Below are 14,501 nucleotides of genomic sequence, written 5' to 3' on the forward strand. Positions count from 1 at the left end.
CGAAATCAACAACGTATTTGTTTCCAGGGTTGTCAGATGGTGCAGAAGCATTTCTCATACTAAACGACTTGAAATTCTCATACCAAAATGTAAACTATCTTCAAATTTTAGCATCTAACAAACTTTATTATAAAGTGTGTGCAAGTTAAATATACTTATTTGTATTTGTTTATAGATCAGTATACAAATTGTTATAGATTTTACTATTATGTTCCATATTTGGACTTATACATGGTCATTTTTTGAAAAAAGTTTTAATTCTGAATTAGCAGAAATCTGGCAACACTGTTTTATGCTTTCCGGAAATACCCACTCTTTTCTACTTATGCGCAGGTGCAGCTAGATAATCCAAAATTAAAATCCCTAGACGGGAAAGGGAAATCCAGAAAACCCTAGATTTAGTTTTGCGTTTTGCGATGCGTGCTGCGTATTGGCAGAACTGTGTCGGTGACGGCTCGTTGTCAGCTGTTGGTAATTTGTTAATAATCGGCCATATTTATTGTTTAATTGAAAATTAGTTTATGTAGATTCAATTATAAAACTGATGTTAAATATTGGGCGTCACTAAAGTTACTATGCCTTTAGCAAATTCAGTAGAACCATGGCAAATTCAGCACGCCGATACAGAGGTAAAATTTCTATCAAGAATAACGATTTTTATTAAAACCGCCTTGTTTTTTATTTTAATTTTAAAAATCTTTTGTCTTCCACCTTATTTTTGTAGCACGCGTAGCCAAGTTTTTATGATTTATAACGAGTTTATTCATTTTGCAGCTTTTGGAGTATCCAGTTCCCTAAGAATAGTGTCTGTACGTAAAATGTTTACGTTATTAGCAACTCACTGTCGTGGCACGAAAGCACTATAAATTTCTATCTATACTGCATGAACTTTTAGATGAATCTGTCTATATTATCTAATAAATAACCACGCTAATATTTATGTGGCCTTTTAAGTACAATATGCTTTGAATGAATGTTACCACCTGTTACACTATGCTTACATAAATTTACCATAAAAGGGTTCACCCTTGAGAAATAATAGACCACTTATATTCTGTCCTATATTCCATATGTCTTTAGTAACTCAATGGTCATTGGTTACTATATTAGTACCTACCATCAATTGTAAATGAATAATCAATATCGTTTCATTTAGACCGTATTGTGTCTGAATAAAGCAGTGAGGTAACCTTTGTCTTGCGAACCCAAATTACGGTGTAGAGTGTAAAAACCATTTACAGTCCAGAATTGTATGAATATCTATTAATTTAGAACATTGAAATTACAAGCAAATTAGATTTACTATTTCATTGTATTTGAGGGCCATTTTACTAGAAGTATAGTAAGGAAAAATATATTCTATTGTAATAATTAAGAATTAAACATATTTTAAAAAAGGGAAATCGTCTGACTTTAAAAAATTCATTATTCAGTTTTACCTGTTTGTAGCATGTTATAAAAATTGAATAGTTTATTATATACATAAAAAAAACTACAATATAGACAGTCAGAAATGTTTGCATGTGTTTATACTCTCAAAAGTATCTACATAGTTATTTCTTCAAACAATTACTTTTTTATACATTTATTGAATGGACATTGATTCTTAATATTATACCTAGCAAGATTTTCTGTATTTCCTCCGTCCACGACAGTTAACACCTCCCGTTTTGCACTTTTCAAATTGACATTGTAACACAGAGCCTTGATAATTTACCCCTGCAAAATTTCTTTAACTATCGTCCAAACTTTCTGAAATCTGGTAATCAGGAAAGACTTGGAGGAGTGATGTGGAAGTAATTTTAAATATAAAAATTAACTAGTAATTAAAACGAGATGTTCTATAAAACAAAAAAGACCAAGTGTGTTGGTAAGCTACTGACTAAATATAGCTTTTTTTGTAAGCACAAAAATATTTAAAATATTTTGTTTTAGACAGTGGCTTAATAAAAAATATAATTTAAATCCCGTTCTATAAAAACATTTATATTTTAAGGCTTATGTGTATGTTGAAAGTGACTAATATATTTTTAACAGAATCTTCCTATAAAGCTCATATAAACTGTAAGCTTTAAATTCACTACCTTCTGGATCTGAAACTTACTATTTTTATTTTTAAAAATTAACTTTACCATTTAATCATTTTAAAAACCCTATGTTTCAGAAATTAAACGATTTACATTTACACTGCTTTTGTAGAATTACGATAACATTACTAACCATGTAGAACTTAGAAGCATATCCATCTTTCCAGTGTTAACCGAAGAACAGAATTCCTTCCATTATTTTTCATGAACATAACCCCTCGCTTGTAAAAAGAGTTTTTGTGGTGGATATGTAATCTAAAATTTAAAAGATATTCACAAACTGTTTCAATTTTTATTATGTATGGGGTGTTCTGCCTTAAGTATCACTCACTACTTTTTCGCTCATCTTTCAAATAGAAAAAACCATAAAGAAAAAAATTGTAGGAAATTCTCTATATTTGTGTTGTTAAAACAATTGCACATCAAGTTACAGAGCACTATTTATTTTTACCAGCTGTCAATGAGTACTGTGATGTTCACTTGTTCTGCAACATGGCCATCTAGAAATTTCAAATGTTTCCTTAATATAGAAGTGATATTTATGGTGGATAATTTTCCTTGTTTCAATTTTGCTGCCATTCCTAACAATACGGGTTGAGGGTGCGAATAACTTTTATCACTTTTCCCGACACGAAAGAAATAACAGTTTTATACTTGTAGTCGCAGTCTGGAGATGCCGACGAGGTGGTTTCGGAAGAATCTGGGCCTACAGAAGGCGAACATGAAATTGAACTGGGAGAAGTAAGTGACGGTCAAACATCAATTAAAACGCCTATGTCAGATTACCGAAGCTTTCAATTGTTTGTCTTTCTACCTTCCACAGGTTGTTAGAAATGGCCACGACAAAGCAGATCCCTCTCAGTTCGAGCTGCTCAAAGTGCTGGGGGAGGGGTCATTCGGGAAAGTGTTCCTTGTTCGTAAGGTGGTGGGAAACGATGCTGGCACTTTATACGCCATGAAGGTATTGAAAAAAGCCACCCTCAAAGTGAGAGACCGCCATCGCACGAAAATGGAAAGAAACATTTTGGTGGAGGTGGAACATTCCTTCATCGTTAAATTGCATTACGCTTTTCAAACGGCCGGAAAGTTGTACCTTATTTTAGATTTTTTGAGGGGAGGAGATTTGTTTTCGCGATTAAGCAAAGAGGTAAGAGTACTTTTGGTTGTAGTGTAGTAGGCAAAAACTTTTGCACGTTTCTCAATAAATGATGTTTTTGTTTAGGTAATGTTCACTGAAGAAGATGTTAAGTTTTATTTAGCCGAACTAGCATTAGCTTTACATCATTTACACACCTTAGGTATTATCTACAGAGATTTAAAACCAGAGAATGTTCTGTTGGATGCCGACGGACATATAGCTCTGACCGATTTTGGCCTATCGAAGTTGCCTCTGGAGGAAGGAAAGGCATACAGTTTTTGTGGCACAGTAAGTAATGTTTAATAATAATATACCACCCCCTCCCTCGCATGAGTCTAACTTTTGGGCTAATCGTTGTCGTTAGAATGATTTGTATTTGCAAAATTGAATTAATTAGAAAAATGTTAATTTTTTCAATGAATAGTTCGCTGCCATTCATAAAGTTTGGTGAAATATGAAATATTTAAAAATAAAATAACTTGTCATTGACAATATTTATGCTGAATGATTTCAGTTTTAATACTTAAGATAAGAGTATAATAAGATATTATGTCAACAATATGAGATAATGTTCAACAATACAAATGTTACATGAGATCCATTAACACAGAATTCAAAAGAAGACAAGGTACCTTTAAAATGATAATCAATTTTTTTATCAGTATGCCAATAATTAGATAGTTTTTGCCAGGATTACAGGAAATTTAATTTAAAAAATTCTTTTACTTTTACAAATTTTTCGAAGAAATAACGGTTTTTGAGGAAATCGGGATTTTGTGAAACAGCGTCATTACTAATTGAATCGGAAAGTAAAGTATGTAGTTTGACGACTAGTAGGCTATGATTTCATCTGTCATTTTTGACGTTTACAAAAAGTATCAAGAAAAAGCAATTTCATTAAATTAGATTCTTTATTTTGTTTTTAACATATTAAAAAAAGAACCTTACAAACAAAACATTACCAAATTCAATTTTAACCACTTGAACTACTGAAATCGTAAATAGCACTACAGTAACCGCTGAAAATGGCCACCACTTTCTCTGATCCATAAATTTACCCTCCGCAGAAAATTAAAGTCTACTCTACACAATAACTGGATCATTTTTTATGGCGTTGCATTTATTATTTATATGATTCCATAAATCTGCTTGATATACAACCGATGGAAGCCCCCTAGAGAAAGAAATCACATGTATTCAGATCTGGTGATCTTGGTGGCCAATTTTCTGGACAATTATTTCCTCGTCCTATCCATCGTTCATGAACCACATTCGACGTCTTAATTGCAAAGGTAAATTCTCGAGCAACCCAGGGAGGGTATTTTCTAAAAAAAAATAAATAATTTTCGCCATTCGGCCGATTTGGTAGAATAACTGGTCCAACCAAATAATGTCCGACAATACCAGCCCACACGTTTATTTTAAATTAATTTTGAAAATGTCGAGGAATTATAGCATGAGCATTTTAATCCTAATATTCATGGAAATTATATCAAATTTGTGATCACTCTTCGAATGAAACAGGCCTTGTCCGTAAAAAGAATCTTCTCATGAAACCTAATATCCTGACGCAAAATGAAATTACAAAAAGTAGTCTTTGGCCTAAGTCTTGGGGTAACAATTGTTGAATATTTTGGATGAAGCAGATTACGTTCGATGGACTGTGATATGTGGTATATTAAATTGTCTAAATAATCACCTAGTGCTGATATGAGGATCATTTTCAATACTTCTTAAGAGTCGCACCTCGTTTCGTGCATTTACTACATGATTTACATATCTTCCTTCGTTGCTGACTAGAAATGATCCAGTCTCTCGAACCCTCCTCTTAACATTAGCAAAGATGTCCCGGTATGAAATCAAACGATCAGGAAATCTTCAGTACTCCTGTACACTTCATCGACAATTACCCTTACAAAACCCCAACACTAACAAGATGTCAACATTTAGTTGATAGAGGGTGTTGAAATAGAATTTTTTTTCCCCGCTTTTCCATTATAAGTTTTGAACCACTTATCTGATTGAGGTGAAATTTGAAACACAAACACTCCTTGTGATCTTATATGTATAAGCTTCATAAGTTTGAACCACGTACCCCTCTTAGAAGTGTATTTTGTGAGCTACCCCCCTCGTATATTATTTCAAAACTTCAAAAAAATTCTTTAATTTCAATAAAACAGCTTTTGTCTCATTAATTTTGAAACTTTTTCATCTCTTGTTTTTTTTTCGATATTTGGTCTTGTTTCTGAGATATACAGTGAAATCTGTGACATTATAGCGCTCCAGCTGAATAAATTTCATTTAACGTTATAGAAACCCATGAAAAACAAAACTCAATGATTGGTATAAACTGACGTTTGTGAATATCGTCGTTTAAAGTATTATTTGAAAAGTATTTTTAGTGCTAAGAAAAGGGGAAATAATTCCTACTTCAACGCTCTCTATCTCCGAAACGATGTGATTTACTGAATAAATTTATATGAATGAACATTATTTTAACTTGTTCTATCGATTCCTGAAGTTATCCAGATTAAACTTGAATCACCCTGTATAGAAATGATAAGTATTTTAATTGGTAACTTTATGGTATACAAAATAACAAGAGCAATAAATATCTCACTGGACGTACAATAGTTTCCACTTGTTATTGACAAAATTAACGAAAATTTACAATAATTCGCGAGTAAAATTTTTACGATGCAAAAAACATTTCCTTTTCTGCCATTGTAATTAAAGGATTCCTTTAATTTTTCGTACTAAAAGATAACAAAAAAAGTGATCACGCATGTTGACGTCGAAAAATGCAATTTTACTGTTTTGTTAAGAATTATACAAAAAGTTCTTAATAATTGTGATTAATTCACGGGTTAGTAGTTTCTTGAAACCATTTTGTGGGGTGTGATTATATTTATAGTACAGTATGCGATTATCTGTATATCTAATGGACGTGTAAAGTTCATAAAATGTAATGATGAACATAAGACGTGAAAATATGCAATTTTTCTTATGCCGAAAGTTTTGTCAGCTTGAAAACTGTTTTATACCCTGTAGAAAACTTTTGTTACTAGTACAGGGAAGAGGTATAGTTTCTAACATGCTTAGATTTTCTAAAACTCTTGACAAAAACTGTTATAAATTCACTGAAAATTACGTCCCCATTAAGGAAATTGTTGAATGTTGAAAACTTTAATGTAGTTTTCTTTTCCAACAACTGTCCCAAATTCAATTACTGCATTTGATGAACCATTGAAAGAGAAAAATATCTTTTAAAAATATTTAATTTAACATTTTTTCACTTTTATGTGATTTTATAATTTTAGGTCGAGTATATGGCCCCCGAAGTGGTCAACAGGAAGGGCCACACCTTCGCCGCGGACTGGTGGTCGTTCGGCGTGCTCATGTTTGAGATGCTAACAGGAGCGTTGCCCTTCCAGGGCTCCAACCGGAAAGACACCATGACTCAAATCCTCAAAGCCAAATTGGGCATGCCTCCGAACCTAAGCCCGGAAGCTCAGAGCCTACTCAGGGTGTTGTTCAAGAGAAACCCGGCCAACCGACTAGGTGCGGGCCCTGGCGGCGTGGAGGATTTGAAAAAGCACGAGTTTTTCGCTACCATAGATTTCGATGCGCTTCTTGCCAAAAAGATTAGACCTCCGTTTCAGCCGGTCGTTTGCGGACCCGAGGACGCCTACTTTGATTCCGAGTTTACCAGCAAAACGCCGAAGGATTCCCCTGGGGTACCTGCCAGCGCAAACGCCCACGAACTCTTCAGAGGGTTTAGTTTTATCGCTCCCTGCTTGCTAGAAAACGGCAACGTTCCAAAGAAAACGGAAACTCCCATAAAATCTGTTAAGACGTGTGAACGTAACTTCTTCGACGATTACATTCTGATGGATATTATCGGAGCCGGAAGCTACAGCGTGTGCAAGTTAGCTAGGCACAAAGCAACCGGGCAACAGTACGCTGTGAAGGTATTTCTCATATCCCGATCGTTAGAGCTAATCTTATCTCTATAAAATTCATTTTAGGTAATAAACAAATCCTTGTGTTCAGACTGCAGGGAAGAGGTAGAAATCCTGTTGCGGTATGGACAGCACCCGGGCATAGTTTCACTAAAAACGGTATATGAAGAGTCTGACAAAATCTATTTAGTTCTACAGTTGCTAAAAGGGGGCGATTTACTGGATTACATGATGTCAAAGGTAACTTTTTCGAAATGTAATATGTTACAATGACACAGTTTACTTTGCAGGGTAGTCTTTCGGAACAAGAAGCAGCGGCTGTATTAAAAACCGTCGCGGCGACCGTGGCATATCTGCACGAGAACGGAGTGGCGCACAGGGACCTAAAACCGGCCAATATCCTCTTCGCTTCGGAAGACTGCACTCCCGAGAGCGTAACAATCTGTGATATGGGTTTTGCCAAACAAGTATGTCAAAACGTGTGACATACAGAGTGAACCATTTTAATCTATGCACCCAAATTTCTCAGTACCTAAGCGAAATACTTGATATTCATTTTCAAGGTCATTTTTAAGTCAGTGTTTTTTTAAATAGAAACCCTTATTTTTGACACCGGATTCGAAAAGATCAGAAATTTTACGGCCCAAATCATATTAACAATATTGTTTTCGTGACCTTGAGAAGGTCAATTCAAGGTCAAATGTCAAAAAGCTGCATGGTAGCTATTTTTTTTTAGTTTCATGGCACAATAAAAGTTGTGAAGCTACCTTTATAGGAAATATCGAACTCAAATGTGACAACGACCTTAACAATGTTGACCTTGAGATCATTTTCAAGGTCATTTGAATGTCGGAGTGTTTTTTTAAATTGAAACCCTTATTTTTGATACCATAATCGAAAATAACGGAAATTTTACGTCCGAAATCATTTTCAAGTTTGTTTTCATGACTTCGAGAAGGTCAAATCAAGGTCAAATGTCAAAGAGCTGTATGGTACTGGTTTTTTTTAGTTTTATGGCGGAATAAACATTGTGAAGCTACCTTTATAGGAAATATCGAACTCAAATGTAACAATGTTGACCTTTAGATCATTTTCAGGGTCATTTGAATGCTGGAGTATTTTTCAAATAGAAACCCCTATTTTTGGTACCATAATCGAAAAGAGCGGGAAATTTTACGTCCGAAATCATATTTTCAAGTTTGTTTTCATGACCTCGAGAAGGTCAATACAAAGTCAAATGCCAAAAAGGTGCATGGTAGCTGTTTTTTTTTTTTTTAGTTTTATGGCGGACTAAAAATTGTTTATAGGAAATATTGAACTCAAATGTGACAATGGCCTTAACAATGTTGACCTTGAGGTCATTATCAAGGTCATTTGAATGTTTTTTTTTGAAAACTTTGTTTTTGACACCGGATTCAAAAAAGTGAAAAATTTTACGTCAGAATTGATATTTTAAATGTTGTTCTTGTTCTGACCTGGAAAAGGTCAAATGTTGGAAACTTGCTTGCTAACAGTTTATTTAATTTGTTTGGCAGATTTAACATTATGAAGATACCTTTAAAAGGTAGTTCAAACTAATTTTTGACAATGACCTTGACCGTAAGGTCAATATTCCAGGCCATTTGAGGGTCCCGGTGTTTTTTTATGAGAACAAATATTTTCGACACTGGAATCGAAAAGAGCGGAAAATTTTACGTCAGAAATGTTATTTTTGTCTGTTGTTCAGTCATTAAAAAGGACATTTAGGGTTTCATAAGGTCAGAACGACAATTAAAAAATCGACTCTGACTCTTTTAATTCTGTGTCAAAAGCTATGTTTTCCATTAAGAAAAAACACTGACATTCAAATGACCTTAAAAATAACCTTTAGGTCAACATTATTAAGGTCGTTGTCACATATGAGTGATATTTCCTATAAAGGTACCTTCACAACATTAATTCCGCCATAAAACTCAAATAAACAGCTACCAGGAAGCTCCTTGACATTTGACCTTGAATTGACCTTCCCGAGGTCACAAAAACAAACTTAAAAATATCATTTTGGACATAATTTTTCCCGCTCTTTTCGAATCCGGTGTCAAAAATAGGGCTTCCTAAATGACCTTGAAAATGAACCGCAAGGTCAAAGCTAGTTGCATAGGTAGGTGACCTCCCAATGTCCTGAACAACTTTTGTCTGAACCATTTTTCCGTATATCGTTTAGGTTCGGAGGTATTTTGGTACATAGATTAAAATGGTCCACCCTGTATATTAAATATCTACTTCTCTCTTAATTTATAACTTTTTTTTAATGTTTAAGTTGAGAGCAGACAACGGACTCCTGATGACGCCCTGCTACACCGCAAACTACGTGGCGCCGGAGGTTTTAAAAAGACAGGGCTATGACGCCGCTTGCGATATATGGTCCTTGGGGGTCATCCTGTACATAATGCTCTCGGGAAGGTGTCCCTTCAGTACTGCGCCCAACGACAGCCCGCAGCGGATCCTGCAGAGAATCAGTTCGGGGAAACTTGACTTACAGGTAAAGTTGGACATTTTTTTTAAATACATGGTGTCTGGAAAAAATTGAGGTGATTTTACTCACAAAATTATTGGTAGGAGCTGTGGAGAAAAAAAATTTTCGGCCTAAAATGTTGCAAGTATTAGAATTAATAAAATCTTGTTTTTAAGGCACTATCCGCAGTTTAGGTTGGATGCTTTTTATTGTCCGCAACTGTACAACTTCCTGTGACACTTTTTGATACTTTTTCAAAAACTTACAGCATTTTCGTCGTATCTTTCAGCGTCATCACCACCAAAGTTGTCATAACCTCAAACGACAAAAAAGTCTAATCAGGTTAATTGATCCTTATTTACAAGAAAATTGATTATGTGTTTGTATTTGTTTTCTTTTCTTTTTTATCCTTGAAAATTGCTAACGGTATTTTATTGACTTGAACCAAAAGAATCTTTTTGAAAAATTTTTAATGTATATTAAACTTGTTTCATTTTTTTAAAAATGCGGATAAAAACATGGTTAAATGACATGACCTTGGAGTACTACATACACTGAACGTAAAAACCAGGTCCTGTAATAAAAATACCCAGTACGGTAGCTGTAGGAGTCGATATTGTTCACGCATTTGACTTTCTGTATCATTGACTTTAAAAAAATGTTTGAATTTACTGGTATTAGGAGGAAATGCTATTTTATTATTTGATTTGCAAAAATTATCATCCCTTTGGCAGGGAGGACGTTGGTCGGAGGTGTCGAACGAAGCGAAAATGTTGGTTACCGAAATGCTCCACATCGTCCCTCAAAGAAGGCCCACTGCCGCGCAACTGGTGAAACACCCGTGGGTGGTTTCCCAGACCAACACGCTGTACCAGTTACGCGCTTTTCCGTCGTCGCACCTAGCCAACAGCAACTATATCAACCAGAAACAGGCACAAGCCGCTCCGACCGGGGTTCACTTGAAGGAAACGGTAGCCGCCACTTTTAGGGCCATCGCCACCTCGCCCCAAGTGGCCCACCTAGGACCCGTGGCGATGTCAGAGCTGGCGAGGCGGAGGTTCCGTGACAAGGCGCTGACCCGCGTCCAGCAAACCTCATAATGTTTGTTGAACGCGCGAATACTGGTTTCATAAAGAGATATTCGAAGGGGTAGAGGTTACGACGACGGGTTCACCTGCGGCAGGTAACGTGTGTGTGTAAAGTTGTTGATATATTGTTGCATAAGGTTAATCACATTATTTATTATCGAGGATATAGAAGAACAGGAGTTTTATTGAAATTGTTCATTAAGCGAAGTGGTATTCTAAATGTGATAATTACACAGAGGTACGAAAGGCTTCAAATTGTGTCAAGGATATTATATATTATATATTTAAAGCAAAAATGTTTAAAAGTTTATATGTAGCGTATTCAGTGTAGCGGTTAGCGAAACAAGTTAAAGTTTAATTTAATATTGCTGATCAATCGAGTAAATTAGTCTCTATGTATGCGGTAAGAAAATAAATTGATGGGTTGATTACTTTATCCTGCGGTATGTAGCTAAATGACGACCTCAGTAGAATAACATCAAATTTTTATGCTGTCTTGAATGGAGTACTTTGTGTTGTAAATGTGGTGTACAGCTCTGGACAAAAAAGATTTCCAATGTAAATAGTTGGGAAACTTTTTATTGTCCGCAGCTGTACTGAGCTGACCAAATTCGACACTGTTTCCTGAAAAAATAGAAAAAAATACTCCGTTTAGATGTCATGGGCTCGATTTTCAAGAATAGTCGATAAAATTAAGAAAACTTCAAAAATAGCACTCGTGATATCTAACTACTTTTTTTTCTACCTTTTCTCAAAACTGTTGAATTTGGTCCACCCCATACGAATTATAAATAACGTGTGTTTTGTTTTGCACTTAAAGCAAAATATAAAATAATTGTTTATAATGCTAAACATCATATTTATTTTGCTTTCCATCTTTTTGAGAACTTAAAAATCAGACTAAGAAATTCTGTGTTTAGGCCAGAGGGGATCTGTTTTGAGGTGGATGTGAGAGGGGGCAAGCAATTTTTTTCTGGCTTACCTTCAGTACAACTCACATAATAAAAGTGTAGATCCCTAGACCTGGGCGAGGTTCGGAACATTTTCAAAATTGCAAAAATGTTTAAAAAATTTTAAAAAGTACATATTTTATGAGTTTTTTCTTGGAACCTATGCATTCTGGAAGAATACCGAAGAGGAAAAAAGTTTTAGAATTGAATTTTGCACAATATACTGTAAATTAAAGATGTTTAAATTTATTACCGATGTTGCAAAATTGATGAAAAAAGGCAAAATAATCTAATTTTTTTGGATAATTTTTTTGATTACTCCGAGGGCATTCTAATTTTGGTAAAAAAAACTTTAGTATATAATAAAACAACACAATACACCAAATTTCATTAAAATCGGTTTGATAGTTTTCACAAAAAAATTTTCGAATTTTCAAAATGTTGTACAGTCTCAAATAAAGCATCTAGATATTTGAAAAATTTTTCACATAGAAAAGACCGCTCAACCTTTCGAATGGTTTTTGAAAAATTGAGATCGGTTAATTAGGACGGCCACAGTAAATTTTTAAAGTTTTTAAACAATTAGATTGCATTTATCAATTTGCAATTGAGTTTTCTTCAAAAATTATAATTTTAAAGTACTTGCTTCTTTTTTAAAAAAAAGTTAAATTCCGCTGATTGGTTCTCGTGATATAAGCGGTCAAAGTTTATCGACATTTACCGTTAATTTATAAACAATTTAGCAATAATCTTTGATCCAGTGGTTTTGTTATAATTTTTGAAAAAAACTAAATTGCAATTTGATAAATGTAATCTAATTGTTTAAAAACAAAAAAAGAGTGTTAACTTTAAAAATTTACTGTGGACGTCCTAATGAACCGATTTCAATTTTTCAAAAACCATTTGAAAGGTTGAGCGGTCTTTTCTATGTGACAAATTTTTCCAGTATCTAGATGCTTTATTTGAGGCTGTGCAACATTTTGAAAATTCGAAAAATTATTTTGGGAAAACTATCAGACCGATTTTAATGAAATTTGGTGTTGTTTTATTATACTCTAAAGTTTTTTTTACCAAAATTAGAATGCCCTCGGAGCAATTAAAATATTTAAAAAAAATTATCCAAAAAAACTTGATGATTTTGCCTCATTTTCATCAATTATTGCTATTTTGCAACATTGGTAATAAATTTAAACATTTTTAACTTACAGTATATTATGCAAAATTCAATTTTAACACTTTTTTCGTCTCCAATATTCTTCCAAAATACATAGGTTCCAAGATATAAGTAAAAAACTTAGATAAAATAGTTATTTTTTTTTAAATTTTTAAACATTTTTGCAATTTTGAAAATATTCTGGACCTCGCCCAGATCTAGGGATCTACATTTTTATTATATGAGTTGCACTGAAGGTATTCCAGCAAAAATTAGCTTGCTCCCTCTTACATCCAAGAAATGGGATATTTCAATTGAAACCGCATAAAAACACTTAACTCATAAATTCTACGGAATCCATAGGCGTCCAGAAAAATTTTGCCTTGTCTCGTCTAGATATACTATATTCCAAGTTATATTCCTTTTTCGTTGTCGATATTCTCTAATTTTTTGGAAGTAATCTTCCCGAAGTGCAACTATACGTCGTGATTCCATAATTACCATACGACTGTCAAGTTTCTTATGTTTAAAACCGCATTGTAATAAAACATGTCGTAAAATATCTAAAGAGTAGGAACTTTATTTTCTTTATACATCTCTGGTAAAATCGTCAATATTCTTTTTATATTTTCCCGTTTCCTCTTTGTACAGTGATCAATAACGTCTCTTTCTTTAATTAGCGCGATAAATTGTCATTTTTGGTATCTTGGTTAATTCGGTAATACGTTTCCTAATTTCTTTTTCACGTTGTTCACTATTTTCTATTTTCAAACATTCATATATATTTAAAGTAATACGTTGACTTTGTATGTGTAAATCTTTGTTTTTAAACTCTGAGTTTGTTTCGATGCTTTCGACAAAAACCGGTTTGACTATTTGGGAATTTTCCCACTGAACTGGCAAAGCCAAGTGAACCCACTCGACACCAAACCACAACATACTATACAAAAAGTTATTTACGACCTAATGGACCAATACAAGATTCAGAAGAAGTGCAGACGGTCCTGTGCTTTAAGTTTCACAGATTCCAATTGAAATCGTAACAACTATACTATAACTGGCGCTGGTGAGTCATTAAAATAATCAAAGAAATAAGATTAATAAAAACTTTAAGGGCAATTAGGAGGAAATAGTTAAAAAATCAGACCTACAAGGTCGTTATTATTTATCTGAAATAACAATTTTAAGATTTGCCATCAGGTCTGAAGAAAAATTAAATGTAAATATTTTGCAGAATTACTGAAATCATAAAAGCGATGTATGCAAAAATATCGATGTGCAATTAAAGAAAAAAAATTTTAAAAATAAAAAAAATTACTTGTAAATAAAAAAATACTGAACTTTTTTCTTTTTCAAAAGACCTCTAATACATATCAAATTATTTTTATTGTGTCCAAAAATTGCATAAATTTTTTTATAATCTACTGAATGTCTACCAAAGATTTAAGTTTTTGAAGTAATCTAATTTAAATGTGTATGAAATAACGTGAAGGCAAAACGTTGCTACAAAATTAGAACGGAACATAACGTGTCTCAAATAAAGGAACGTTTTCCTCGTTTAAATTTAATACTTTCTACTGTCCTACTTTTATTCTTGAAGCTCTCAATTTTGAGCCGCAGGGTGTTAAA

The 14,501-nt window shown here is 33.7% G+C and overlaps 1 protein-coding gene across 2 annotated transcripts; it reads left to right on the forward strand.

The window, feature by feature from the left end:
* The first annotated feature begins 440 nt into the window (after positions 1-440).
* LOC108911026 (ribosomal protein S6 kinase 2 beta) lies at positions 441-11,499 on the forward strand. Of its 2 annotated transcripts, XM_018715843.1 has the most exons (10): positions 441-629; positions 775-809; positions 2,748-2,828; positions 2,911-3,234; positions 3,310-3,513; positions 6,546-7,196; positions 7,254-7,427; positions 7,478-7,654; positions 9,487-9,708; positions 10,416-11,499. In XM_018715843.1, the coding sequence occupies exons 1-10, from the start codon at positions 602-604 to the stop codon at positions 10,779-10,781; spliced, it is 2,262 nt and encodes a 753-aa protein (XP_018571359.1). In that variant the 5' UTR covers positions 441-601; the 3' UTR covers positions 10,782-11,499. The 2 variants fall into 2 exon arrangements, with proteins under 2 accessions (XP_018571359.1, XP_018571360.1); XM_018715844.1 differs by lacking the exon at positions 775-809.
* The last annotated feature ends 3,002 nt before the right edge of the window (positions 11,500-14,501 follow it).

Source organism: Anoplophora glabripennis, unplaced genomic scaffold (assembly GCF_000390285.2).
Source record: "Anoplophora glabripennis isolate ALB-LARVAE unplaced genomic scaffold, Agla_2.0 scaffold552, whole genome shotgun sequence".
In the NCBI taxonomy this organism is placed as follows: domain Eukaryota; kingdom Metazoa; phylum Arthropoda; class Insecta; order Coleoptera; family Cerambycidae; genus Anoplophora; species Anoplophora glabripennis.